This window comes from Lepidochelys kempii, chromosome 7 (assembly GCF_965140285.1).
Source record: "Lepidochelys kempii isolate rLepKem1 chromosome 7, rLepKem1.hap1, whole genome shotgun sequence".
NCBI lineage: Eukaryota > Metazoa > Chordata > Testudines > Cheloniidae > Lepidochelys > Lepidochelys kempii.
Genome location: NC_136386.1, coordinates 124,891,002 through 124,917,600, shown reverse-complemented (window position 1 = coordinate 124,917,600; position 26,599 = coordinate 124,891,002). Strand labels below are relative to the sequence as shown.

Sequence of the window (26,599 nt, the reverse complement as noted above, 5' to 3'; positions counted from 1 at the left end):
CAGCTGCCAAGCTGAGGGGGAAGCCCAGTGGCCAGGGGATGCTCCAACCTGCACCCAGCTCCCTCAGTGCACATGGGCATTCAGACAGCTAGTGCAGGGTCATCACCCAGGGGCCCTGGAGGCACCCACAGGACATGGTGGGCCGTGGGGGGGGCAGCACCTGGGCACCCTCCTGCCACTGGGCACAGAGAGATCTGAGTGACAGGCAGCTGGCTCTGCAGTGAGAGGGCAGGGGACAGTCCAGGCCAAACAGGTCAGTCCCTGCCTGGGACGTCTCAGTGGTGCGTGGATATTCAGGCCCCTGTGAGGGGAGCCCAGCCCAAGGCCTGGCACCTCCAGACGTTGCGCCTCCAGACGAGGCAGAGCTGCCTGAGCAGAAGGCCCTGTCTCTTGCCTGGCCACAAGCTGGGAGCAGGATTCTGGCCCCACAGGCACAAGGGATCACAGGGTGAGACTGCACCTGTCCTGCACCCAGCACAGGATTTGGGCCAGCGGTGGGTGCTGGGTACATCCCCCCAGGGGCCGTTCAGCCTTCTAGCACCTAGGGCAGAGAGAGGGTCTCTCACCCTGCGGTTAGGGAGGAGTCTTGAGCAGGTCCCACAGAGGTCCTATCCCACCCACCCCCCGCCCTTCCCACTGCCCCTGCTGAGCAATTCCTGCCTTTCCCCACTTGGTATTTTGCTCTGGTCCCTTTCATTCCAGTCTGCATCTCCCACCTGCCGCCACTCTGGGCTTTTCTGCAATCCCAGCCCTAGGTGGGCAGTGAGGACTGGTGGGTAGAGTGGGAGAGCAGGGAGTCAGGACTCCTGGGTTCCAGCCCCACATGTGGGAAGGTATGGAGCCTAGTGATTAGAGCAGGGAGGCTGGGAGCCAGGACTCCTGGGTTCTGTCCTCCAGTGACCTCCTCAACTGGAGGACAGTGACTGTGGCCCACCTCCTGGGGTGGGGTGTTACAGAGAACCCCCATCATGGGTGCCCCCTTGGCAGCACAGGCCAACCCTCCTCAGCTTCCCCTTCACAGTCTCTCCCTAGGCCTCTCCGCTCCCCCACCGCCAGTTCATGCTGCTGCTGCTTCTGCAGCTCTTTCTCAGGCTCTCGCTGTCTCTCACAGTTTTTTTGCTCTCTCGGACTCAGCTCCAATCCCGTCCATCTCCGATCCCCCGATGGGGAACTCAATCGTGAAGACCCCCGTCTGGTCGGGGACAGGAGTCTTGGGGATGCCTGGCTCCCACTCCAGCTGCTCCCAGATCCTGCTATAGCCCCACTGGGGTCAGGAATCTGTTCCTTAGAGTGGTCATCCTCCTCCAGCTGCACGATTAACTCTGCTTTGGTGAACTTTCCAATGCTCAACCCTCTCTTCCTGCACAGGGTTACAATGTCCTTCTGAGGGAGACGATGACAGGCTGTGACGAAGCAGGACTGTTCTTAATGTTTCCTCTGAATCGTGTGGGGGTGCCTCAGTTTCTCCTATGCAGTTCCTAAGTATCTAGGGGGTGGGATAAGGGTGTATGATCATTGCAGAGCCCTAGAGGGCAGGTGTGGGCAGGGGTCTGGACACAGACAATGGCCGACACCCTGTTTCCTGGCCACTGATGGCCTGGGCCCTCCCCCCCCCCCCAAGGTGAGAGCTGAAGGGTTGGAGAACAAAGGAATCAGGTGACCTCCTGGCCCAGGAAAGGGACAAAGCCCAGAGGAGGAGGGGCTGGAGGGAGTTTCAGTTTGGGGCTGGCTGGGACATGGAGTGAAGGGCAGACTTGGTTGTCTGGCTCACGGACCCCCAGCATGGACCCAGCTGAGGGGTCCTGTTCTCTGCACCTGCAAGCTCTGTGTTAGATCATGTCCCTGTTGTCTAATAAACCTTCTGTTTTACTGGCTGGCTGAGAGTCACGTCTGACTGCGAAGTTGGGGGGTAGGACCCTCTGGCTTCCCCAGGACCCTGCCTGGGCGGACTCGCTGTGGGAAGCACACGGAGGGGCAGAGGATGCTGAATGCTCCGAGGTCAAACCCAGGAAGGTGGAAGCTGGGTGAGCTGTGTGTCCTGCAGACAGGCTGCTCACAGAAAGGAGACTTCCCCAGAGTCCTGCCTGGCTTCGTAGGGAGCAGTTCCAGAGCATCGCCCGGGGACTCCATGACACAGGCCATCACTCCACTCTTCCCAAGTTGTTTTGGATGCACAGGCCTGTGTGATCTCACCTCCCCACGGTTTCCAGGGAGAACCCCTAGTGTGCCAGCCCTTCTCAAGGTCACCACCTCTTTGCCAGGGTCGAGCAGCAGATTCCTCCGCCCCTTGGACTGCTCGCTGCAATCCCCAAGGGGACCCTGTTACTGCACAGTCCTCGCTGGTCACACACTCCCAGGGGTTAACCACCCCCTGAAACCGCTCATCTCTGAGCCTTCAGCAGGCCTGGTCCTCATCAATCCTCCTTCGTTTTACTGCTCCCCCATCACTCACTGCAGGAAGCGCCACCCGCGTGGTGCAGTACATCCCACCGCTGCCACCAGTTGTCACGGAGTCCCTGGGCGATGCTCTGGAACGGCTCCCCATGAAGCCAGTCAGGACTCTGGGGCAGTTGCCTTTCTGCGAGCAGACTGTCTTCAGGACACACAGCTGACACAGCTTCCCCTGTCCTGGGTCTGACCTTGGAGTATTCAGCATCCTCTGCCCCTCCGTGCACTTCCCACAGCCAGTCCACTCAGGCAGGGTCTTGGGGAAGCCAGAGGGTCCTGCCCCCCAACTCTGCAGTCAGACGTGACTCTCAGCCAGCCAGAAAAACAGAGGTTTATTAGAGGACACAAACATGGTCTGACACAGAGCTTGCAGGTGCAGAGAACAGGACCCCTCAGCCCGGTCCATTTTGGGGGCCAGTGAGCCAGACAACCACATCTGCACTTAACTCCTTGTCCCCAGCCTGCCCCAAACTGAAACTCTCTCCAGCCCCACCTCCTCTGGGCTTTGTCCCTTTCCTGGGCCAGGAGGTCACCTGATTCCTTTGTTCTCCTACCCTTTAGCTCTCACCTTGCAGGGGGGAAGGGCCCAGGCCATGAGTGGCCAGGAAACAGGGTGTCGGCCATTCTCTGTGTCCAGACCCCTGCACACACCTGCCCTCTAGAGCTCTGCAGTGATCATACACCCTTATCCCACCCCCTAGAGACTTAAGAACTGTCTAGGGGAAACTGAGGCACCCCCACACTATTCAGAGGAAACAATAAGAACAGTCCCGCCTCGTCACACCCCCTCGTGCCTGGCTCCCTCCCCCAGCCCTGCCCGCCCCTCCTGGAGCACAAGCGTGTGCCCAAGCTCCCAGCAGCTTGCACCTGCCCCCTGCCCCACCGCCCCCGGCACACAGAGAGCCCATTCAGCAGCCGCCAGGGCAGGAAGTGCTGGGCCTGTGGAATGCGGCCACTTGGCTCCCTCCTGCCCCGGCTGCCTCACTGCAGCCTTGTTCTCACTGCCTGGCAGAGAAAACATCAGAGGGGCGTGCTCAGCCCCCTTTCCCCTCCCCCTCCCTGCTGGGGCCCCAGCAGCCTGGCCAGCCCCAGGCGGGAACCATCCCTGCAGCTGGGGCCCCATGCAGACAGCAGGGCTGCTGGGCTGAGTCGGGCCGTGGGGAAAGCCCTGGAGATGCTCAGGGCGCTGCTGGGACTGGGAGAGATGGGCTGTCCTGGCATGCGGGGCTGGGAACGGGGCCTGGCCAGGGCTTGGCCTGCCTTTGGCATTGCTGCAGCCATGCCGCTGGCCCGGGAGCCCTCGGTAACGCCGCAACTCCGCCACTGTCACGGAGTCCCCGGGCGATGCTCTGGAACGGCTCCCCATGAAGCCAGGCAGGACTCTGGGGCAGTCGCCTTCCTGTGAGCAGCCTGTCTGCAGGACACACAGCTCACACAGCTTCCACCTTCCTGAGTCTCAGAGTAGCAGCCGTGTTAGTCTGTATTCGCAAAAAGAAAAGGAGGACTTGTGGCACCTTAGAGACTAACCCATTTATTTGAGCATGAGCTTTTGTGAGCTACAGCTCACTTCATCGGATGTGTCAGGATTCATCCTGGGTCTGACCTCGGAGCATTCAGCATCCTCTGCCCCTCCGTGCACTTCCCACAGCGAGTCCACCCAGGCGGGGGCCGGGGAGGGCCAGGGGGTCCTGCCCCCCAACTTCGCAGTCAGACGGGACTCTCAGCCAGCCAGTAAAACAGAGGTTTATTAGACGACAGGAACATGGTCTAACACAGAGCTTGTAGGTGCAGAGAACAGGACCCCTCAGCTGGGTCCATGCTGGGGGGCAGGGAGCCAGACAACCCCGTCTGCCCTTCACTCCATTCTCCAGCCAGCCCCAAACTGAAAATCCCTCCAGCCCCTCCTCCTCTGGGCTTTGTCCCTTTCCTGGGCCAGGAGTTCACCTGATTCCTTTGGTCTCCAACCCTTTAGCTCTCACCTTGCAGGGGGGAAGGGCCCAGGCCATCAGTGGCCAGGAAACAGGGTGTCGGCCATTGTCTGTGTCCAGACCCCTACACACACCTGCCCTCTAGGACAGTGGGGTGGGAGGAGGTATTGTTTCATGATTTCTGTGTGTATATAAAGTCTGCTGCAGTTTCCACGGTAAACATCTGATGAAGTGAGCTGTAGCTCACGAAAGCTCATGCTCAAATAAATTGGTTAGTCTCTAAGGTGCCACAAGTACTCCTTTTCTTTTTGCGAATACAGACTAACACGGCTGTTCCTCTGAAACCTTACCCCACTGTGACGATGTGACTCAGCAGGGAGGGGGGAGGGTTGACCTGGGAATGTGCCCTGGGGAGGGGAGACCTGAGAGCCTGTCACCTGAGCCAGGAGGGAGGGGGAGGTAACACCTCTGCCCAGGAATGTGGACGGAGGCTGCAGCAGGGAACCTGCTGGGTGAGTTTAGTTTCAGTTTGGGGCTGGGTGGAGGAACACAGGGAACCCCAGGGCTGGGGTCTAAGCTCCCTGCTCCCCCAGAAGGACGTGATTGAGGGGTCCTGGTTGTACCCACAAGCTCTGTTTTTGGACTGTGTTCCTGTTGTCCAATAAACCTTCTGTTTTACTGGCTGGCTGAGAGTCTCAGTGGATCCCAGGAAGAGGGGTGCAGGGCCTGGACTCCCCCACACTCCGTGACAACTGGTGGCAGCGGTGGGATCTACTGCACCCCGTGAACGGCGCTTCCTGCAGTAAGTGACTGGGGAGCAGTAAAACGAAGGGGAATTGACGGGGACCAGGCGTGCTGAAGATTCAGAGAGAGACGGTTTCGGGGGGCGGTAAACCCCTGGGAATGTGTGACCAGAGAGAAAGACTTTTGCAGTAACAGGGTCCCCCGGGGGATTGCAGCGAGCGGTCCCAGGGGCGGAGGAATCTGCAGCTCGACCCTGGCAAAGAGGTGGTGACCTCGAGAAGGACTGGCACACGAGGGGCTTTTCCTGGAAACCGTGGGAAGCTGCCCAGGCCTGCGAGTGGCCAGCAGGGAGATGTACGCTAAACGCCTGAAGAGCGACCTGGTGGAGCTGTGCAGGCAGAGGGGGCTGCACATCGGGAGGTCCACCAAGGAACAGCTGATTGCCCAGCTGGAGGAGAGGGATCGCTTGGATGACCAGATCCCTGTCCCTGAGGGAAGCCGCCCGGCAGACGCAGCGTGGGCCCTGGGGCCTGACCGGGCTGGGAGGGGTCAGACTGCTGCTGAGGACATCCCGAGACCCTTCCTACCTATGTCCGGGGGAGGGGTTGGGGGAAGCCCGGCGAATACCGAGGGCACCCTGACCCCGGCACCCAGCAGGGGATCCTCCCGGCGGAGCTCCCCATCCCTGGAGCGGAGGCGGCTGGAATGGGAGAGGGAGATGAAAATGAGGGAGCTGGAGGATCATGAAAAACAACGTCAACATGAGCAGGAGGAGAAGGAGAAACAACGTCAACATGAGCGTCAGGAGAAGGAGAAACAAAGGCAGCATGAACTGGAGCTGGCCAGGCTGAGGAGCAGTGGGGCCCCGGCTGCGGCTGCGGTGAGTGCGGGGGGACCCAGGACGGCAAGGAACTTTGATAAGTGCTTCCTGGCCCAGCGGAAGGAGGGGGAGGACATAGATAGCTTCCTGACGGCCTTTGAGAATGCCTGCGAGTTGCACAAGGTTGACCCTGCAGACAGGCTCCAGTTTCTCACCCCCTTACTAGACCCCAAAGCCGTGGAGGTGTACAGCCGGATGACAGGGCCGGAGGCAGGGGACTATGGACTGTTCAAACAGGCCCTGCTCCGTGAGTTTGGGCTGACCCCCGAGATGTACCGGAGAAGGTTCCGGAGTCAGCGTAAAACGCCTGAGGTCACCTACCTACAACTGGCCAACCGGATGCAGGGATATGCCCGCAAGTGGACAGCTGGGGCCCGAGCTAAAGAGGACCTGCTGGACCTAATCGTACTGGAGCAACTGTATGAACAGTGCCCGTCCGACCTGAGGCTGTGGCTGGTGGACAAAAAGCTCGAGAACCCCCAGCACGCAGGGCAGCTGGCCGACGAGTTTGTGAACAGTCGGTCAGCGGGTAGCCGGGAGGAGTCCCAAAAGAACAGGCCCCCCCCGATGCAGAGAGTCACCAGGGGGCCTCCCAGCGGGGAAATAGGGAGAACCCCTTCCCACGGGGAACGCCTGGCGTCGGGCCCCTCCGACCCGCTCGAGGGGACCAACGTGACCTGAGCTGCTATCACTGTGGCCAGAGAGGCCACGTACGGTCCCAGTGCCCCGGGCTCAGGGACAAACTGAGCAGACCCAACCTACCCAGGGTTAACTGGGTAGGGACCCAGCTGGACGAGGGGCAGATGACCCAGGAAAGGGGGCCTACCAGTTTACCACCTGCCCCGGAGGGAAGAGTACCCCAGGCCAGCTCCACCAGAGGGCTGGAGGCTCTGGACTCAGGGTGCTCAGTTTACAGGGTGGGCGCGGGGCTGTCCCTCCGGAGAGAGTGCCTTGTTCCCCTGGAGGTGGATGGGAGGAAGGTCAATGGATACTGGGATACGGGCGCGGAGGTGACGCTGGCCCGGCCCGAGGTGGTGGCCCCAGATCGGGTGGTGCCCAACACCTATCTGACCCTGACAGGGGTGGGCGGGACCCCATTTAAGGTGCCCGTGGCAAGGGTACACCTGAAATGGGGGGCCAAGGAGGGCCCCAAGGATGTGGGGGTACACCACCATTTGCCCACTGAAGTTTTGATGGGGGGAGACCTAGAGGACTGGCCAAGCAAGCCCCAGGCCGCCCTGGTTGTGACGCGTAGCCAGAGCCGGCGAGGGACACTGCTCCCTGACCTCGGGGAGGGTATCACACCGGAGGCGCAGGACCCTACCCTGGTGGGGAGGGAGGGCCGAGGGGCACAGCTCAGAGAGGCGGAGGCCTCGGACCTGGCCAGCGAGAGGGAACCGGGCCCCATCCCTTCCCCAGCCGCTGAGTTCCAGGCCGAGTTGAGGAAAGATCCCTCCTTGCGGAAGCTCAGGGACCTGGCCGACCTCAGTGTGGGACGGACCATGAGGAGAGGCTGCCAGGAGAGGTTCCTGTGGGAGAAGGGGTTCCTGTACCGAGAATGGGCTCCCACAAGGGAAGTAGAGTCCTGTGGGATCAGGAGGCAGCTGGTGGTCCCCCAGAAGTATCGCCGCAGGCTCCTGTACCTGGCCCATGACATCCCCCTCGCAGGGCACCAGGGAATCCGGCGCACCCGGCAGAGGTTGCTACAGAACTTTTACTGGCCCGGGGTCTTTACCACGGTCCGGCAGTATTGCCGATCCTGTGACCCCTGTCAGAGGGTGGGGAAGGCCCGGGACAAGGGGAAAGCAGCTTTGAGACCTTTGCCCATCATAGAGGAGCCTTTCCAGAAGGTGGCCATGGACATCGTGGGGCCTCTCAGCAAGACGACCCGGTCGGGGAAGAAATACATTCTGGTGGTGGTAGATTTTGCCACCCGCTACCCCGAGGCAGTGCCCTTAGCTTCCATTGAAGCAGACACCGTGGCCGATGCGCTCCTGACCATTTTCAGCCGAGTGGGGTTCCCCAAGGAAGTCTTGACAGACCAAGGCTCCAACTTCATGTCGGCCCTGCTCCGGTGCTTGTGGGAGAAATGTGGGGTCCGGCACGACTGGGCCTCAGCTTATCACCCCCAGTCCAACGGGCTGGTGGAGAGGTTTAACGGGACGCTAAAGATGATGCTGAAAACCTTTATGAACCAGCACCCACAGGATTGGGACAAGTACTTACCTCACCTGCTGTTCGCGTACAGGGAGGTGCCCCAGGAGTCGACCGGATTTTCGCCTTTCGAACTGTTATATGGCAGGAGGGTGAGGGGCCCCCTGGACCTGATGAGAGACGAGTGGGAGGGGAAGGCCACTCCCGATGGAGAGTCAGTGGTGGAGTATGTCCTGATCTTCCGAGAGAGACTGGCTGAACTCATGGGCCTGGCCAGGGAGAATCTGGCCAGAGCCCAGAGGAAGCAGAAGGTCTGGTATGACCGCACGGCACGGGCCCGTGCCTACGCCACCGGGGATCAGGTGATGGTTCTCATCCCAGTGAGAAAGAACAAACTACAGGCCGCCTGGGAGGGCCCTTTCAAGGTCGTCAAGCAGCTCAATGAGGTAAACTATGTGGTGGAGCTGTCAAACCGGGCGCACCACCGCCGGGTGTACCATGTGAATATGATGAAGCCATATTATGCCAGGGGGAATGTGGTGTTGGCCGTGTGTGGACAGTGGGAGGAGCAGGGAGATGACCCTTTAGTAGATCTATTCCCTGGGACCAGAGCTGGTTCCCCACTGGAAACAATTCCCCTCTCAGATCAGCTAACCCCTGCCCAGCAAGCTGAGGTCAGGGAGGTGCTGCATCCGTACCGACAGCTGTTTTCCAACCAGCCTGGACGCACTAATCTGACTGTCCACCGGGTGCAGACAGGGTCGCACCCGCCGATAAGATGCTCCCCCTTCCGAGTCACAGGGAAAACTGCTCAGGACCTGGAAAGAGAGGTCCGGGACATGCTGGCTTTGGGGGTGATCCAGCCATCTGCCAGCCCTTGGGCCTCGCCGGTGGTGCTGGTCCCCAAAAAGGACGGGTCGGTCCGGTTCTGTGTGGACTATCGGAAGCTCAATGCCATCACTGTATCTGATGCCTACCCCATGCCCAGGCCTGACGAGCTCCTAGACAAGCTGGGAGGAGCTCGGTACCTCACCACCATGGACCTTACAAAGGGCTACTGGCAAGTGCCGCTGGATGCAGATGCCCGACTGAAATCGGCCTTTATCACCCCTCTGGGGCTCTATGAGTTCCTGACCCTGCCTTTCGGCCTCAAGGGAGCACCGGCCACCTTCCAGCGCCTGGTGGACCAGCTCCTGAGGGGGATGGAGAGTTTTGCCGTGGCGTATATTGATGACATCTGTGTCTTTAGCCAGACCTGGGAGGACCACGTGTCCCAGGTTAGACAAGTGCTGGACCGACTCCAGGGGGCTGGGCTGACTGTAAAAGCGGAGAAGTGCAAGGTGGGGATGGCGGAAGTATCTTACCTGGGCCATCGGGTGGGGAGCGGCCTCCTAAAGCCGGAACCAGCCAAGGTGGAGGTGATCAGAGACTGGCCCGCTCCCCACACCAAAAAGCAGGTCCAAGCCTTTATTGGGATGGCAGGATACTACCGAAGATTTGTGCCCCACTTTAGCACCATCGCCACCCCCATCACGGAGCTATGCAAGAAGGGGAAGCCAGACAAGGTGGTCTGGACCGAACAGTGCCAGGTGGCTTTCCGGGCGCTGAAGAAGGCTCTGGTCAGTGGCCCAGTTCTGGCAAACCCAGACTTTGACAAGCCCTTTGTGGTGTTCACCGACGCCTCAGACACGGGACTGGGGGCGGTGTTAATGCAGGAGGATGAAAAGGGGGAGAGACACCCCATCGTGTACCTGAGCAAGAAGTTGCTACCCCGGGAGCAACACTACGCGGCCATCGAGAAGGAGTGCCTGGCCATGGTGTGGGCCCTCAAGAAACTAGAACCCTATCTCTTCGGGCGGCACTTCACCGTCTACACCGACCACTCTCCCCTGACCTGGCTGCACCAGATGAAAGGAGCCAACGCCAAACTCCTGAGATGGAGCCTGCTCCTGCAGGATTACGACATGGACGTGGTCCACGTGAAGGGAAGTGCCAACCTGATAGCGGATGCGCTGTCCCGGAGAGGGGGCCCCGAACTTCCCCAGGTCACTGGTCAGCGTGACCCCGCTCAGTTCAGTCTCAAAGGGGGGAGAGATGTGATGATGTGACGCAGCAGGGAGGGGGGAGTGTTGACCTGGGAATGTGCCCTGGGGATGGGAGACCTGAGAGCCTGTCACCTGAGCCAGGAGGGGGAGGGGGAGGTAACACCTCTGCCCAGGAATGTGGACGGAGGCTGCAGCAGGGAACCTGCTGAGTGGGTTTAGTTTCAGTTTGGGGCTGGGTGGAGGAACACAGGGAACCCCAGGGCTGGGGTCTAAGCTCCCTGCTCCCCCAGAAGGACGTGATTGAGGGGTCCTGGTTGTACCCACAAGCTCTGTTTTTGGACTGTGTTCCTGTTGTCCAATAAATCTTCTGTTTTACTGGCTGGCTGAGAGTCTCAGTGGATCCCAGGAAGAGGGGTGCAGGGCCTGGACTCCCCCACACTCCGTGACACCCACCCCCTAGATACTTAAGAACTTCATAGGGGAAACTGAGGCACCCCCACACTATTCAGAGGAAACATTAAGAACAGTCCCACTTCGTCACAGCCACGCTCCTGCCAGGATGTCCTGCAGGCTTTCTACACCTGCCCCCCTGGGTCAGCCTTCCCCATGAGCAAGGAGCTGCAGGCCCGGGTTAAGGGGGCAGAAGGCCCCCAAGCCACACAGAGACATGGGGCCGGGGAGGGGGGGGCGGTTGTCCGGCTGCTCCCCCACTCTGATCCTGCTGGTGGGGCAGGGAGCCCTTGCCTCCCATGTGTTCTGCTGCCGGGGGCGAGCAGGCCAGTGCGAGGAACAGGGCCCCGGGGCCCATCTGCTGCGCGGGTGCCTAAAGCCAGGCCTGTGCTGACAAGTCACGCCAGCTCTCGGGAGCCCAGCCTGTGGCCCCAAGAAACAAACGCAGGCTACAGGGGCCCCTGGTCCCCAGCCCAGCTGGTGCACTGACACAGGGCAGCTTCAAGGGCAGGTGGGGGTTGGCTGGGGAAGCCGAGGTGAGGCTGTCAGCCCCCTGGGATGCAGGTCCCAGCTTGGTCTCTGCTGTGAGGAATCAGAGATCAGACTGCAGGGGTCTGCCCCTTTGCTAGCCCCAGCCCCACCATCAGAGTCCAGCAGCTGTGCTGGGTCCTGGGGGTCTTGGGGATCCCCAGCGATGGTCTGAGCCCTGCTCCAGGCCAGACCCCCAATCCCAGGCCATGCTGTGGCAGTCAGGGTCAGCAGGACCCCCTTGCTAGGCAGGGTATGTGCAGACCCGGGGCGGAGCAGAGGGGCCAGGGGTCCCTATGGGGCTGGAGGGGGAGCAGGTCTGAGACCTCTCTGATGAGGGGTTGGAATGTGGTGAGCCTGAGGCTCCTGGGAAACCCCTGCCTGGAGCCACCCCCTGTGTGACTCTTCCCCACCCAGGGCTGCAGTCCCAGTCCCGCTCCCTTGCCCCGCGGCCGGCCCGGGACATGAAGCCCCAACACAGACAGCCCCAGCTCGTACCAGCAACCCTTTATTTAAAAAGGTGAATCCACAGCAAACAACAGAGATCTGGGTACAGCTGGGCCCACGAGTCAGACAGAGCAAGGGGGCTGCATGGGCAGGGGCCTGGGAACAGGGGCCAGGGACAGAGCCCCTCCCTGCCAACCCAGCGGGCCTCCTGCTTCTAGGCAGTGCCGTCCCTGGGCAGGGGCATCGGGGTGAGAGGGGGACCCAGCTTCCTCCGCAGCAGCAGCTTCCAGCCTAGAGGTGCTGGAGGTCTCATTCAGCACGGCCAGGGGCACCTGGCTGGCTCTGCCACAGGGCTCTGTCTCCAGCTACCCAGCGCGGCCAGCTCCCGCCCCAGCTGTGCAGAGCAGGCCCTGCGGCCACATGCAGAGCAGTCTGGCTGCAGGCAGCAGGGAGGGTGGGAAAGATCCGCAGGCCCTGGGGAGGCCAGTGGTGCCCACGGCACGCCCTGTGCTGACGGGCGGGATCTCCCCAAGGCGGGGATGGGGCACAGCTGGGAGTCGGGGGCAGCATGCAGGGCGTGCCCGGGGAAAGGGAGACAGTGGTTGGTGGAGGCATGCAGTTCTCCAGTGCGCTGGGGCTTGGCTGTTCACGAGCATCATGGCACGGCCTGAGAACAAGGCAGGCGGGCACCAGGCAGCCCTGGGCCCGTCCACGACACACGGGGAGCCAGCCTGGCTGTACGGGGCAGGGACACGCTGCCCAGTCCATGTCCTCTCCCAGAGCAGCATGGGGCTGCTGGTCTCTCCATGAGAGGAGGCTGCAGCTCCCCAGTCCTTCTTGGGGTCCTCGCCTGCTCCCTCCAGCCCAAAGCAGCCTCCGGAGGTCCCAGCAGCGAGCTCAGCACCAGGCCCTGCGCACGGGAGCCACGGGGCAGGCTCCTCAGCAAACTGCAAGGGAAACAGAGTCAGTAGCAGAGCAGCCAGGCCCTGGCCTCAGCCCCAAACACCAACCTCTGCCCCCCAGCTCCAGCTCTGCCCCCTGCCCCTGCTGCCTGTGTGTCGGGACACCGATAGGTTGTGGCTCCAGCCACTGAGACAAATGATGGGGTGTGGGGAGCCCAGGAACGACAGCCAGAAGTCACATGCACTCCTTGTGCTACCTGCGGGCTCTCCCTGGGGTGGGGGTCATGGCCCTCAAACCCAAACAGGCAGCAAAGGGTTAACTCTGCAGCCAGGCATCAGAAGGGCCCCCTCATCCTGCCCATTGTTCTCGGTTGTCTCACCCCCAACCAGGTGTAGAGTCACCTGGCCAGAACCCCTACGCCCAGCTCAGAAAGGCCTTGCTGACACATGCAACTCACAGGAGAAGGGTGTGCACAAGGCAGGGGGCTATCCCCTGGGGTCTGCACTCATCTGGACTCTCTGGAGCACCACTCGGAGACCCAGGGCGCTGCAGCCCAAGGACCCTGTCTCAGAGCCATGCAGCTCGCCCGTGGGAAAAGCAGAGCCTCGGGCCGGGCATGTTAACGGGGGCAGAGCCAACAAGACTGTGCACTGCCTGGGGGCATCGAAGCCCCCTGTAATTCCATGAGCCCAGGGCAGGCAGCCCCTTCCCACCCCCCGGCCACCCCAGCCTGCACCCTGCGGCTCAGAGCACACAGGGAGAGTTTGAGCTGAGCCCTGGATACAGTCTGCAGGGGAGCCCTGCCCTGGATGCTGCCCAGACCCCAGGCAGCACAGGCCTGTTCCCAGGTGTGGGGGGCACTGGGGACCTCCAGCCTTCGGGCTCTCTCCCACAGCGTCCCCCGCCAGGCCCAGCAGGTCTGTGCCACGACCCTGAAACTACAGAGCTCTCACCTCCAGGCTCGACTCCCTCCCTCGGGTCCTGCCACTGCTTCTCCGGTGTCCAGGGCCGTGGGGGGGGGGGGGGAGCCTGCAGCCGCTGGCCTTTCCCAGGGGGCCTGGGGCTGGGCTCAAAGCAATCTCCAATTTCCCAGCACAATTCCATCCAAAGTGTAGCTTCCTCTGGGCCTGGCTGGCAGCCCCGTTCCAGCCCTTGCAGCCAGTCCATCCCCGGGGCCTCGTGGCTGGAGGAGGGGTCAGGAGAGGAGCCAGAGCTGGGGGTTTCCGAGGGTGTGCTGGAGCCGGTCAAGTTCCCCGAGCTGTCAGTTCTCGGTGGGGGGCCACAGGCCAGGCTGATCCACCCTCTGGCTCCCCTTGCCTTCGCAGAGAGCTCTGGAGGTCGCTGGGGTGAAAGGCACTTCACCGGGTTGCAGCCAAGCGAGGTCACCAGGCCCGGGAAAACCAGGGGCCTGAGAGATGGGTACAGACGTGGGGGAAGGGGGCAGCGCTCCTGGAACAAGGCACAGCCCCCAGCTGCTGCGTCTCCAGAGTCGCTCTCTGCCTCCTTCGCGGCGCTGGGCTCCCGCAGCCAGTCCAGCTCACAGCGCCCAGGGCACGTCATGCCCGCCCCGCTCCAGGGGCAAGAGCAGCGCCGTATCGATGGCACCAGGGTGGAAGTCTGTAAAAAATCTAAGGCACTTGCTGCCCCTTTGCCCAGGGGCTCCTCTGCGCTGCCCAGGGGCCGGGGGCACAGCCCTGAGTCACCGCCCATGGAATCAGCCCGCAGAGCAGGGCGGCCAGCACTTCCCTTGCACCCCAAGCAGTCCAGGCCTGGCTTGCCCAGCCGGAGGGGCCCTCCGCGGGGATCTTCCGAAGGTGGAGCCGTCTCCTCTCAGCGGGGTCTCTGCTTGGTTACGAAACCTGCCTGTCTTTCCCTTGAATTTCCTTATTGGGCTAAATTCCACCAATTTCAAATCCGTCCCACCCTGCAACGTCAGCTGGGCACAGTGTCTTTCACTTCCCACCCTCTCCAGCTGCACCGGGGTTAAAGAACGGCTGCATGCCACCCCAGAGGTAGCTGCACGTCCCTGGCAGGTGGGGAGACCCCTGTGCACAGTTTGTGTGCATGGCCTCTGCAAAGAAAAGGGCACTAGGGAGAGACACACCCCCGAGCAGGAGGCTGAGCTGAAGGGGGCTCTCAGGCTGCCCTGACATACCCGGGCCTGGAACATCTTGCATGGCCCAGCCCCTGCTCCTTCCGCCCGCATCCATGAGTCAGGGCTGGGCACGAGCAGCAGCAGTGAACAAGGGCTTTGCCCTGCTGGGGCCTCACACTGTGGGAATGTGTGGCCGGGGAAAGGGTGGTGGCTCTGGGCTGGCACTCGACTCCCCTTCCTGCCACATGCCACCCGCCCAGCCTAGGCGGCATAGTTCAGTCCCTGAGCGGATGGGGCAGGAGCAGGGGCTGCATGTGGGGGCAGGGGAGAGTGAGGGCTCAGCCCCTGGGAGGGGGGGAGGTCTCAGAGCACAGCAGGGGGTCCCACTAGGGAGCTTTGGGGGGTCTCTGGGCAGTCGGTTCCCATAGATCAGGGCTTCTCCCTGGGCGTTTCCAGCCTGCGGAGGGGCTGATCTTGGGAAGCTCATCCTGGCTGGGCAGTGGATGCTAGGAGGGGCTCCTGGGGTGCCTGAACTCCCCTCCCTCCCCGACAGCCATGGGGGCCTGCTCCCTCCTGTCCCAGCCCCATAGCCCAGGCTCCCCGTGCCCAGCCACCCCCTGCAGAGCGAGTGAGCGGAGACCCAGAGCCAGCACCCACCTGTGAGAGCCGGAAGGGGGGAGCCAGAGGGCCAGCAGCCCCCACCTTTGGGCAATCGGGGCTGGGGTTCTTTGGCTGAGACTAGCCTGTGTCCGTCCGTCCTCTGGGGCGGGGGGTCCCTGTGTCTGGGGGCTGCGGGTCCCTGCCTGGCTAGGGGAGCCGTCAGGCCGGTAGTGGTCGGTCAGTCTGTCTGTCCCGGGGGCGATCCGTCCCTGGTGGAGGCCGAGGGGCTCTGCCCGTCGGTCTGTCCCGGGGGCGATCCGTCCCTGGTGGAGGCCGAGGGGCTCTGCCCGTCGGTCTGTCCCGGGGGCGATCCGTCCCTGGTGGAGGCCGAGGGGCTCTGCCCGTCGGTCTGTCCCGGGGGCGATCCGTCCCTGGTGGAGGCCGAGGGGCTCTGCCCGTCGGTCTGTCCCGGGGGCGATCCGTCCCTGGTGGAGGCCGAGGGGCTCTGCCCGTCGGTCTGTCCCGGGGGCGATCCGTCCCTGGTGGAGGCCGAGGGGCTCTGTCTGTCGGTCTGTCCCGGGGGCGACCCGTCCCTGCTGGAGGCCCAGGGGCTCTGTCCGTCGCTCGGTCCCGGGGGCGACCGGTCCCTGGTGGAGGCCGAGGGGCTCTGTCCGTCGCTCGGTCCCGGGGGCGACCCGTCGCTGCTGGAGGCCGAGGGGCTCGGTCCGTCGGTCGGTCCCGGGGGCGACCCGTCCCTGCTGGAGGCCCAGGGGCTCTGTCCGTTGCTCGGTCCCGGGGGCGACCCGTCCCTGCTGGAGGCCCAGGGCCTCTGTCCGTCGGTCGGTCCCGGGGGTGATGGAGGCCCTGGGGCTCTGTCCGTCGGTCTGTCCCGGGGGCGACCCGTCCCTGCTGGAGGCCCAGGGGCTCGGTCCGTCGGTCGGTCCCGGGGGCGATGGAGGCCGAGGGGCTCTGTCCGTCGGTCGGTCCCGGGGGCGACCCGTCCCTGCTGGAGGCCCAGGGGCTCTGTCCGTCGGTCGGTCCCGGGGGTGATGGAGGCCCTGGGGCTCTGTCCGTCGGTCTGTCCCGGGGGCGACCCGTCCCTGCTGGAGGCCCAGGGGCTCGGTCCGTCGGTCGGTCCCGGGGGCGATGGAGGCCGAGGGGCTCTGTCCGTCGGTCTGTCCCGGGGGCGACCCGTCCCTGGTGGGGCTGAGAGGCTCTGTCCGTCGGTCGGTCCCGGGGGCGACCCGCCCCTGCTGGAGGCCCAGGGGCTCGGCCCGGCGGGCGCTCAGACGATGTCGCGGTGGCCCCGGCGGCGGCGCGCCAGGCAGTAGAGGCCGGAGAGCAGGTGCAGGGCGGCGGCCAGCGCGGCGCAGGCGGCGGCGGCCAGGTAGGCGCGGTAGAGGCAGGGCTGGCTGTAGCCCGGCAGGCTGCAGTAGCTGTGACGCGCCGCCTTGTGGCCCATGACGCCCGCGGCCGCCGCGTAGAGCCCGGCGCCCAGCGCCAGGTCGTGCGCCGCGTTGGCGAGCAGCCAGCGGGCGCCCAGCAGCGGCACCAGCGCCCAGCGCCCCAGCAGGCTGAGGCCGGAGAGCGCCAGCGCCAGCAGCCAGGCCAGCACGGCGGCGAAGAGCGCGAAGTGCGCCGCGCCCTCGTACTTGTGCGCCGCCACCGTCGCCCAGCAGGCGGCGCCCAGGAGCAGCTGCCCCAGGCGCAGCGGGGCCAGCGGGCTGCGCAGGAAGGGCCGGTGCAGGCTCAGCGGCCCGCGGGCGGGCGGCGCGGGCGGCGGGGCGGGCGGCGCGGGCGGGGGCATGGCGCAGCGCTGGGGCCTCGGGCCGCTCCCCGTCCGCCCGTCCGTCCGTCCGTCCCTCCCGGCAGCCACTTCCTCTGCGCTCGGCTGCCAAACATCTGGCGCCTAACGGTCCTGCCTGCGCCGGGCGCCCTGCCCGGCCCCGCCCCGCCTCGGCCCAGCCCGGGACGTGCCAGAGGCTCCCTGCAAGGGGCGGGCTCCGCCGCGGAGCCGGCCCCCGGCCTGGCCTCTCCCGGCCTGGGGGCCCCGGGGCGCTCTCGGCGGGGGGCGCAGGGAGAGGCCAGGCCCGCACGACCCGCTGCTGCTGGGGGCGGCAAGAGCCCGGGGGGCTGCCGCTTCCAGCGAGAGCGCCGAGCGGCTCCCCGTGTCTCCCCCGGCGGCTGTGGCCACGGAGCCGGGCGTCCCCAGCCCCATCGGGCGTCCCCAGCCCCGTTACGACGCCGGGCGTCCCCAGCCCCATCGGGCGTCCCCAGCCCTGTCACAACTCCGGGCGTCCCCAGCCCCATTCGGCATCTCCAGCCCCATCGGGCGTCCCCAGCCCCGTTACAACGCGGGGTGTCCGCAGCCCCATCGGGCATCCCCAGCCCTGTCACAACGCCGGGCGTCCCCAGCCCTGCCTGGCGTCCCCAGCCCCTTTACAACACCGGGCGTCCCCAGCCCTGCTGGGTGTCCCCAGCCCTGTCACAACGCTGGGCGTCCCCAGCCCCATCGGGCGTCCCCAGCCCCATCGGGCGTCCCCAGCCCTGTCACAACTCCGGGCGTCCCCAGCCCCATTCGGCATCTCCAGCCCCATCGGGCGTCCCCAGCCCTGTCACAACGCCGGGCGTCCCCAGCCCCATCGGGCGTCCCCAGCCCCGTTACGACGCGGGGCGTCCCCAGCCCCATCGGGCGTCCCCAGCCCTGTCACAACGCCGGGCGTCCCCAGCCCTGTCACAACTCCGGGCGTCCCCAGCCCCATTCGGCATCTCCAGCCCCATCGGGCGTCCCCAGCCCCATCGGGCGTCCCCAGCCCTGTCACAACGCTGGGCGTCCCCAGCCCTGCCTGGCGTCCCCAGCCCCATCGGGCGTCCCCAGCCCTGTCACAACGCCAGGCGTCCCCAGCCCTGCCTGGCGTCCCCAGCCCCGTTACAACGCCGGGAGTTCCCAGCCCTGCTGAGCGTCCCCAGCCCCGGTTACGACACCGGGCGTCCCCAGCCCTGCTAGGCATCCCCAGCCCCATTACAATGCCAGGCATCTCCAGCCCCACCGGGCGTCCCCAGCCCTGTCACAACGCCGGGCATCCCCAGCCCCATTCGGCATCTCCAGCCCCATCGGGCGTCCCCAGCCCTGTCACAACGCCGGGCATCCCCAGCCCCATTCGGCATCTCCAGACCCACCGGGCGTCCCCAGCCCTGTCACAACGCCGGGCGTCCCCAGCCCCATTCGGCATCTCCAGACCCACCGGGCGTCCCCAGCCCTGTCACGATGCCGGGCGTCCCCAGCCCCATTCGGCATCTCCAGCCCCACCGGGCGTCCCCAGCCCTGTCACGACGCCGGGCATCCCCAGCCCCATTCGGCATCTCCAGCCCCACCGGGCGTCCCCAGCCCTGTCACGATGCCGGGCGTCCCCAGCCCTGCTCAGCATCTCCAGCCCCACCGGGCGTCCCCAGCCCTGTCGCAATGCGGGGCATCCTCGGCCCCATCAAGCATTCCTAGCCTCACCCCTGTGCCAGGCGTCGCCAGCCCCGTCACAACGCCAGTCATCCCCAGCCCCACTGGGTGTCCCCAGCCCCACCATCACGTCGGGTGTCCTCAGCCCCAGCCCTGCGCCAGGCGTCCCTAGCCCCACCACTGCATCAGAGCAGACTTGTGGTCCCTTCGTTCAGTGCCTTGTCTCTGAGTGCCCAAAGCCTGATTCTTCCAAGAAAGGCATAAATCCCTGCCCCCCGTGCCCAGCTCTGGCCAGCAGTGTTGCAGCCCTGTGGGTCTCAGGACATGGGAGGGACAGGGTGGGTGACATCATATCTTTTATTGCACTGATTTCTATGGGTGAGAGACGGGCTTTCCACCGACATGGGGCTCTTCCTCGGGAAGCATGCGTGTCTCTCTCACCAGCAGAAGTTGGTCAAGTGAAAGATATGCCCTCCCCCCTTGTCTCTCTACTGTGCCTCACTGTCCAGCTACCTCACAGGAGAGGTGTGAAGCAAGGACAGGCCTTCCTGACCCCAGCTGCTGATTTCCTTTGCCCTGAAGCATGAGGATGTAGAACTCATCCATCACTCCCATGTACTCACAAACATCTCACCCCTTCGCTGCAGCAGTGAGCCCAGCCCTATGCCCAGCCACAAGCCAGCACGGTGAAGGACCGGGTCCTCTTTCCTTTGATAAGTAAAGCCCAGCCCACCACAGTCTGGTCAGCGCTTCCTGCTAGTTTCTGAGAGGCTCTCGTTAATGAGTGCAGGCTCTAGGCTGCCTGGTCTGTTTGTCTTTTACCTGTAACCTGTCTGTAAATCCTTTGACTTGCCTTTGTCTGAATCCTTAACTCGAGCTCTGCTAAATAAACTTCCATGTGGTTTTATGAGAGATCCGTGAGCGTGCTGTGGAGAGGGTGGGACTGAGGAGAAGCCAGTGAACTGTGGCATGCTGCTTCCATGCTGCAGGGGCTGGGTGCTCTGGTGTAACAACCTGGGGCGCGGGAACTGCTGGCCTGCAGAGGGAAGGAGCCTAGTGGGGACCACGTGTTGCCTGCAGCTGGTAGTGTTGGCAGAGTTTCCCACGGTGGGCACTGCCAGGGATCCACAGGGCCGGGTCTGTTCTCCAGCCTGTAACTAGTCCCTTGGGGGGCCAAACCCTAAAGGTTCACATTGGCCCATGTGGGCAGGCCCCTGGCCTCCAAGACTCCATGCACCAGCCCTCCTAGCTCCTGGGCTGGGAGGCATCTTCCCTCTGCAGACAGACCCTGAGGGGCAGGTCTAGGCCTTGACAGGATTCGTCTGCTCTGTGACAGGCAGTGCTGAGCTGGAGGGGATGGGATGTCAGAGCCAGCCCTCCCCCATCCTCCAGCCACAGGGTTATCGACAGGTCAGTCCCCTCCCAGCCCCACAACATGTGTGTGGAACATGAGCCATCTACACTCCCCGCCCCCTCTCCCCAACTGACCAGCACTGAGGAAATCCCCTGTACTGCAGGATCCTTGCTGCTGGATGGATGAAGTGAGCTGTAGCTCACGAAAGCTTATGCTCTAATAAATTGGCTAGTCTCTAAGGTGCCACAAGTCCTCCTTTTCTTTTTGCGAATACAGACTAACACGGCTGTTACTCTGAAACCTGTCCTTCCTGAGCATCCTCCCACCATGTGCCCCGGAGGGCGCACCCTGCTTTCTTCTGGCTCACTCATTCATGACAGAAACACTGCGCCAGGAAAGGGAGAGGATTGCACCCAGCCATTCATCGAAGCATTTCGTCTGTTACTCAGGGAGGCCGATAAACCCATTTCCTCCCGTGCTGCATTCATCTGTGACACTTCAACAACATTGCTTGGTTTTCATATTGCAAATGAGCCAGCCCCTCTGTGTACTGCCCCGGCTCAGGGCCTCTCCCCAGGCTCCATACAGCCTCGGGTGATGCTGGCAAAATGTGTCATCTCCCCCTGGGCCACGGGTGGATAGCAGCCTACTACAGGTGGCAGCAAACGAGGTTACTCCTTGAGTTCAAGGGGCAGGGGTTGTGCTACAGATCTGAAAGTCCCAGGTTCGAAAGCTGCAGGTTACTGTTAGAATCTCCTTCATCCTTCTGCAAAGTCTGTAGGGAAGATCCCCCAGTGCAGGGCTCCAGCAGCTCCTGTTCATGCCGTCAGGCAGTGTGGCGTGTCTGAACCAGGCTGCAGCAGGGCTGGGGCACGGGAGGTAGGGGGCCTTTCTGTCTGGGCAGGCTTGAGTGCACTGGCGGCTGCTCAGTCGCCCAGGCGAGGGGCAGCGTGACCCCTGGGAAGAACCTGGGATACCGTGAGCTGCAGGCGCAGGAAGCCTCCAAAGTCCCCAGCAGCCGCACGGACCCACAGAGGGCAGTGGCTGAGCCTGGGCGGGGCAGGGAGCTGGAAGGATACAGCCTTCGTCTGCAGCCCATTAAAAAGCCACCGAGCTGCAGCCATTAGCTGAGAAGCGGGAAGTCCCATCCTCACAGTCCATCTACATGACAGTAAAACAATGTCAGATCCGGCTGGGGAGAAGGAGACCCCGTCCCAGTGGCCCCCACGACCACCAGATAGAGACACGGCTCTTAAGGTGGTTAAAGAAAATGTAGTTTGATGGCGTCAGTCTGGCAAGAAACCACTTCTCAATAGTCGTGCTTGTGAACTGCTCCTTTCTGTATTGTTTTGTCATTATGGTTCCGGTTCTTTGATTGTTGCCGTCTGTTACATAATTAATTTTGCTACGTGTAAATTAAGATGGTGGGAGAGGATTGGTTAAAAATTTTTGTTACACTATGTTAGGATTGGTTAGTAAAATTTTAGTGTAATGATTGGTTAGGGCACAGCTAAAAAGGACTCAAATTTCACGATATAAACTGGGGTCCAAAAGGAAGTTCTTTGGGAACCAACTCCAGGACACACCCCCAAGATCAGAGCTGCCAGACCTCAACACCCTGCCAATGACACCGGGCAGAAACTGGAGTCCCCCGGATGGACCTGATCCTGACTGGCCATCCAGAAAAGTTCCCCTGTCTTATTGGGAGTGGTGAGCCCTGTGTGTGGCGTGTGCAGTCTGATTTGGTGACTGTTCATAAATAGAGGTGGTGTAGGATATTACAGTGTAAGGCTCTTTCACTGGTCAAAGGCCCTGCACACCTGCAGAAGTAGGATACTCCCGGAGCCCTACACATTGGGAAAGGGTGTGGGTACTTACATTGACCAGGTTAGTGACACCCTGAGCCCGAGGGACTGGGTACGGGCGGGTGCTTTTCGCCTGGATCTCTACTGACTGGGAAAAGGCGGGGTGCCCTAATGTGTGCAGGGAACAGAGCTTCTCACTGCAAAGCATTTCACAGCCTGGGATGTGCAACCGGCTGCAGGATCCCGGGGCTCGGGCTGGGCAGGGCCCTGAGCGGGATCCGGGGCAGGACCGGCCGGCTGCAGGCTCCTGGGCGGGGGGTCCCGGGCGGGATGGGGGGGCATGTCACAGAGTGCGGGGGAGTCCAGGCCCTGCCCCCCTCTTCCTGGGATCCACTGAGACTCTCAGCCAGCCAGTAAAACAGAAGGTTTATTGGACAATAGGAACACAGTCCAAAACAGAGCTTGTGGGTACACCCAGGACCCCTCAGTCACGTCCTTCTGGGGGAGCAGCGAGCTTAGACCCCAGCCCTGGGGTTCCCTGTGTTCCTCTCCCCAGCCCCAAACTGACACTAAACCCCCCCAGCAGGCCCCCTCCTGCAGCCTCTGTTCACATTCCTGGGCAGAGGTGTTACCTCCCCCGCCCCCTCCTGGCTCAGGTGACAGGCTCTCAGGTCTCCCCTCCCCAGGGCACATTCCCAGGTCAACCCTCCCCCCTCCCTGCTGCGTCACATCCTCACAGGGCGGCTGCAGGCTCCCGGGCGGGGGGGCCGAGCGGGATGGGGGGGGCGGCTGCAGACTCCTGGGCGGGGGGTCCCGGGCGGGATGGGGGGGCGGCTGCAGGCTCCGGGGGGGGTCCCGGGCGGGATGGGGGGGCGGCTGCAGGCTCCCGGGCGGGGGGGCCCGAGCGGGATGTGGGGGGGCGGCTGCAGGCTCCGGGGGGGGCCCGGGCGGGATGGGGGGGCGGCTGCAGGCTCCCGGGCGGGGGGGCCCGAGCGGGATGGGGGGGGCGGCTGCAGGCTCCGGGGGGGTCCCGGGCGGGATGGGGGGTCGGCTGCAGGCTCTCGGGCGGGGGGTCCCGGGCGCGATGGGGGGGCGGCTGCAGGCTCCTGGGCGGGGGGCCCGGGCGGGATGGGGGGGCGGCTGCAGGCTCCCGGGCGGGATGGGGGGCGGCTGCAGGCTCCGGGGGGGTCCCGGGCGGGATGGGGGGGCGGCTGCAGGCTCCGGGGGGGTCCCGGGCGGGATGGGGGGGCGGCTGCAGGCTCCGGGGGGGGCGCTCCCCGCTTCCCCCCGCCAGTAGCGCCAACCCCCCCCGCCAGCAGCTGGTCACCGCTTGCCTATTGACGTCACTGAGTGCCACGTGTTTCCCCGAGAGGCGCCAGGCGCCGCCCCTCCCCCTGTGCGGGGCCTGATTGGGCGGCCGGTGTCTCCGCGTTCGGCTCGGGGAGGCGGGACGCGGATGGCCGCGGCCGCTGATTGGCTGGCAGGCGGGGGGCGGGGCTGCGGTCCTCGCTCGGGGCGGGGGGTTCGGGCCGGACCCCAGAGCCGGGCCCGGCCGCGGAGCCGCCGCCGCCGCCGCCAGTCGCGTGCGCAGGTAGCCGGGCGGGGGCGCTCGGGGCGGGTCCGGTCCGCTCCGCTCCGGTCCGGTCTGTCCGGTCGGGCCCGTCCGGTCGGGCCCGGCCGGGGCCCCCCGCCGCCAGCCCCCCCGCGCCGGGGCCGGTCGCGGGCAGGCCCGGGGCTGGCTCCCTCCGCGGGCGCCGAGGCGCGTCTACACTGGCGTTGAACCCCGCCGGGGCCGGGCTCGGGGCCCGTCACTGCCTCTCGCCCTTGGGGCTGGAGCGCCGGGACCCAGCCGGGGCGTAACCACAGTTACCCAGCCCCGGGGCCAGCTGGCGCGGGCCAGCCCTGGGCTTGTCGCTGCCGTGTAGACGCACCCGGAGAGCCCAGGGCCGCCCGTCGTTGGAGCGCGACCCCCCCTGCTCGCGGCCCGCCGGAGAAGGCAGCGGCCCCCCCTCTTTCCTGGGCCTGCCCGAGGGCTATGGGGCTGTTGTGTCCTGGGGATGGTGGCTCGGGTCCAGCCCTGCTCAGCCAGCTCAGGAAATGGGGCCCCTCTGGGCCCCAAAGGCAGCGCAGCCGGGCAGGGAAATATCTGGCTCGTCTCTTTCCCAGCTGGCCTTGGGCCCCTGGCTGGTGACACACTGGCTGGGACACTGGACAGATGTTATGGGTGCAGGCTGCAAAATCCCCTAGGCTCCCCCCTCCCCCGCCCGTCCCAGCAGGGGAGCCCCGGGGGATGCAGGAGGCAGTGGGACACCCAAACCCTTCTCGCAGCCTCATCCTGTTCCCTTCCTTCCCACAGCTTCTCCTCTGGCCCCACGGGGGCAGACCCATGGGCACCCCGGCCTCTGTGGCATGTGACCCCCTGCAGCGCCAGGCTCCTGAGGCCCGTGCCCGGAAAAGAGCTTCTGCCAACATCTTCCAGGGCGTGGGGCTGCTGCAGCTGAGGCAGCTGTTCCGGAGCAGCGGGGACGCACGGGCCGAGGAACGCGCCCAGCTGGTCTTGGGCTATGCGGGCGACCGGCGCACGGCCCAAGCCCTGCGCCAGCTCAGGGGCAGGCAGAGGAGGGGGCGGCTGCCACCCCAGCTGAGCCCAGCAGCTCAGGACAGCAGCCACCCAAGGTACAGGCTGGGCCCAGGGCCCTGAGCATGCGGACCGGCCAGCACAGCCTCCTGTGGGGAGATTGCACTGTGGGGTGGGGCTCTGGGGAGAAATGGGGCAGTGGCAGGTCACCCCACAAGCCCTGGTGGGGACATGTCTGGCCTGTGTGATTCAGGGGCTGGCCCAGGGTAGACTGAACGAGCTACCCCTAAACACAAAAGAGCATCCCAGTGCCAGGGCCCTTCCTTGGACCTGCCGCCTCCCCCTCTAGCTCCCCCAGCACTGTGGGTGACAGACTCCAAACCTGTCCCTGGCTCCCATCTGGCCTGGCCCAGGAGGGGAGCCCCCCCGCAGCAAGGCCATGGGGAGGGTATGGCTGGAAGGGGCAGCCTCGGCTAGGGAGCTCCTTTGCCCTGAGGGAGGCTGGGCTAGCTGCCTCTGCCGCAATTCCAGCTCCACCCTCGCGCCTGGGGCAGGGATGCCCCATGTGTTCCTGGCCAGGCATCCTCTGCCCCTCACACTGACTCCATTTGTTCCCCTACAGGCTCGAGGACAGCAGCTCCCCTGGCGCAGACCCTGGCAGCACCCCGAGGCTGGAGGGGCCCAGCAGGACAGGTCCAAGGACCAGGCGGAGGAAGAGGGGGCCAGGGCCCACAGGGTACCTGCACCAGCTCCAGCAGTGAGGGGGGCAGCTGGTGCTGGGAGCTCCCAGCTGCCTGGCCAGGCTCAGCCCCACACGCTGGCAGAGACACAGGGCGGGGGTTCTGTCCCCCTTGGCTAGAGCTGGGCCAAGCAGCTGCAGATTCCCCTCCCTCCCCCACAGTAGGTGAAGGGAGAGGGGAGCAGAGTGAGGGGTCCCTGCGGGGAAGTGAGCCACCCATCACTGTGGGGACCAGCCAGCCTAGGGCAGCTGCAGCCTGGGCTGCAAATGGGCCTTGCAGCCACCCCTCATCCAACACAAACTTGCCCTGAAGGCCCTTTGCTGAGGGGCCAGGGCCTCTGGGACCCAAGTGGTGCTGAGCCTTGTGCTGGCAGCTAGATGAGCCCCAATGGGGAGGGGAGTGACCCACAAGCAGGCAGCCCTTCCCCCACCTCCAGGCCTGGCTGGGGGGGTACACGTGGGGCAAATGCAGTCAGCACCAGAGCTGGCTTTCTAGGGTGCCCCTCTGCCTGGGGTCCAAGTCCCATGGGTGAGCCCCACCCAACTGTGGGCAGCCCAAGGAAAACACCTGATGCTTGTTGAATACAGCAGGAGAGAATGTGTAATAAAAGCCAGAGCAGTAACCCAGCCGTGAGACCTGTACATGCCTCCCAGTCTGCTACTGTCTGCACTGCCAGGATTTACTGCAGGCCTGGCCAGCTCCGAGAGGGGAGGACCAGGGAGACACACCTATGTGGGGTGAGGCTCTCACTACAGCATGACACAGCCAGGGCACCTCCGTACAGCAGCCCAGCTGGGTGCTCAGCCTGGCAGGTGGGGTGTAAATGCCAGCCTGTTGTTTTGTCTGTTCAGATCCCTGGGCACCATCCCACTCAGCCCATTGCACTGTGAGACTCCCCAGGCCCTGGCTGTGCTCCTGCAGGACGAGGGCTGTGGAAAGGCCAGGGGAAGTGCTAGAAAGCCCCAGTTCAGATGCACCCGGCTGAAGGACACGAACTACAGTGGGGTAGGGGGGGTGCTTTTCTCCCTCTGTGGGGTCAGTCTGCCTGGCAGCCAATTCAACAGGGGGCTCATAGCCCCGCTGCCTCTTGTGGGGAGGGAGCCAGCACGATTCTCCTAACATGGCACATGCTCCTCAGCTGGAAGTAGAGGACACTGCTCAGGCCCTTCCCTGACCCCTTCCCGCCAGATCCCACCCCCCTCCAGCCCACTAATGCAGGGGGAGGGGTCACTTTACACAGGCCCTGACAGACAGGGCTCTAGCTTCAGGCAGCAAGCAGCATGCCCACAGCTGCCAGCCCCCAGGGGGCACCCCTAGATGCCCAGCTCTGCAGGGCATTCCTCACAGCTGACAGCAGCTTTGCCCTGTGCCCATGGCAGGCAGGTCAGCTACAGCAGCACAGGTGCTGGAAGCATTGGGGCCTCAGGGAGACGGGCCTGTTCTACT

The 26,599-nt window shown here is 64.2% G+C and overlaps 2 protein-coding genes across 2 annotated transcripts; one reads left to right on the top strand and one right to left on the bottom strand.

Moving 5' to 3' along the window:
• Positions 1-16,422: 16,422 nt before the first annotated feature.
• Positions 16,423-17,123, bottom strand: MARVELD1 (MARVEL domain containing 1). Its single transcript, XM_078853902.1, has one exon. The coding sequence runs from the start codon at positions 17,027-17,029 to the stop codon at positions 16,508-16,510; it is 522 nt and encodes a 173-aa protein (XP_078710028.1). The 5' UTR covers positions 17,030-17,123; the 3' UTR covers positions 16,423-16,507.
• Positions 17,124-23,276: 6,153 nt separating this feature from the next.
• AVPI1 (arginine vasopressin induced 1) lies at positions 23,277-25,779 on the top strand. The gene is made up of 3 exons (XM_073354631.2): positions 23,277-23,426; positions 24,192-24,511; positions 25,036-25,779. The coding sequence occupies exons 1-3, from the start codon at positions 23,292-23,294 to the stop codon at positions 25,172-25,174; spliced, it is 594 nt and encodes a 197-aa protein (XP_073210732.2). The 5' UTR covers positions 23,277-23,291; the 3' UTR covers positions 25,175-25,779.
• Positions 25,780-26,599: the final 820 nt, after the last annotated feature.

Excerpts from the sequence above, each read along its gene's own strand:
- MARVELD1 (XM_078853902.1), bottom strand. The coding sequence starts at position 17,029 with ATGCCCCCGCCCGCGCCGCCCGCCCCGCCGCCCGCGCCGCCCGCCCGC.
- AVPI1 (XM_073354631.2), top strand. The coding sequence starts at position 23,292 with ATGGCCGCGGCCGCTGATTGGCTGGCAGGCGGGGGGCGGGGCTGCGGT. Across the intron at positions 23,427-24,191 it reads GCCGCCAGTCGCGTGCGCAG|CTTCTCCTCTGGCCCCACGG; the intron begins GTAGCCGGGCGG and ends TCCTTCCCACAG. Across the intron at positions 24,512-25,035 it reads CAGGACAGCAGCCACCCAAG|GCTCGAGGACAGCAGCTCCC; the intron begins GTACAGGCTGGG and ends GTTCCCCTACAG.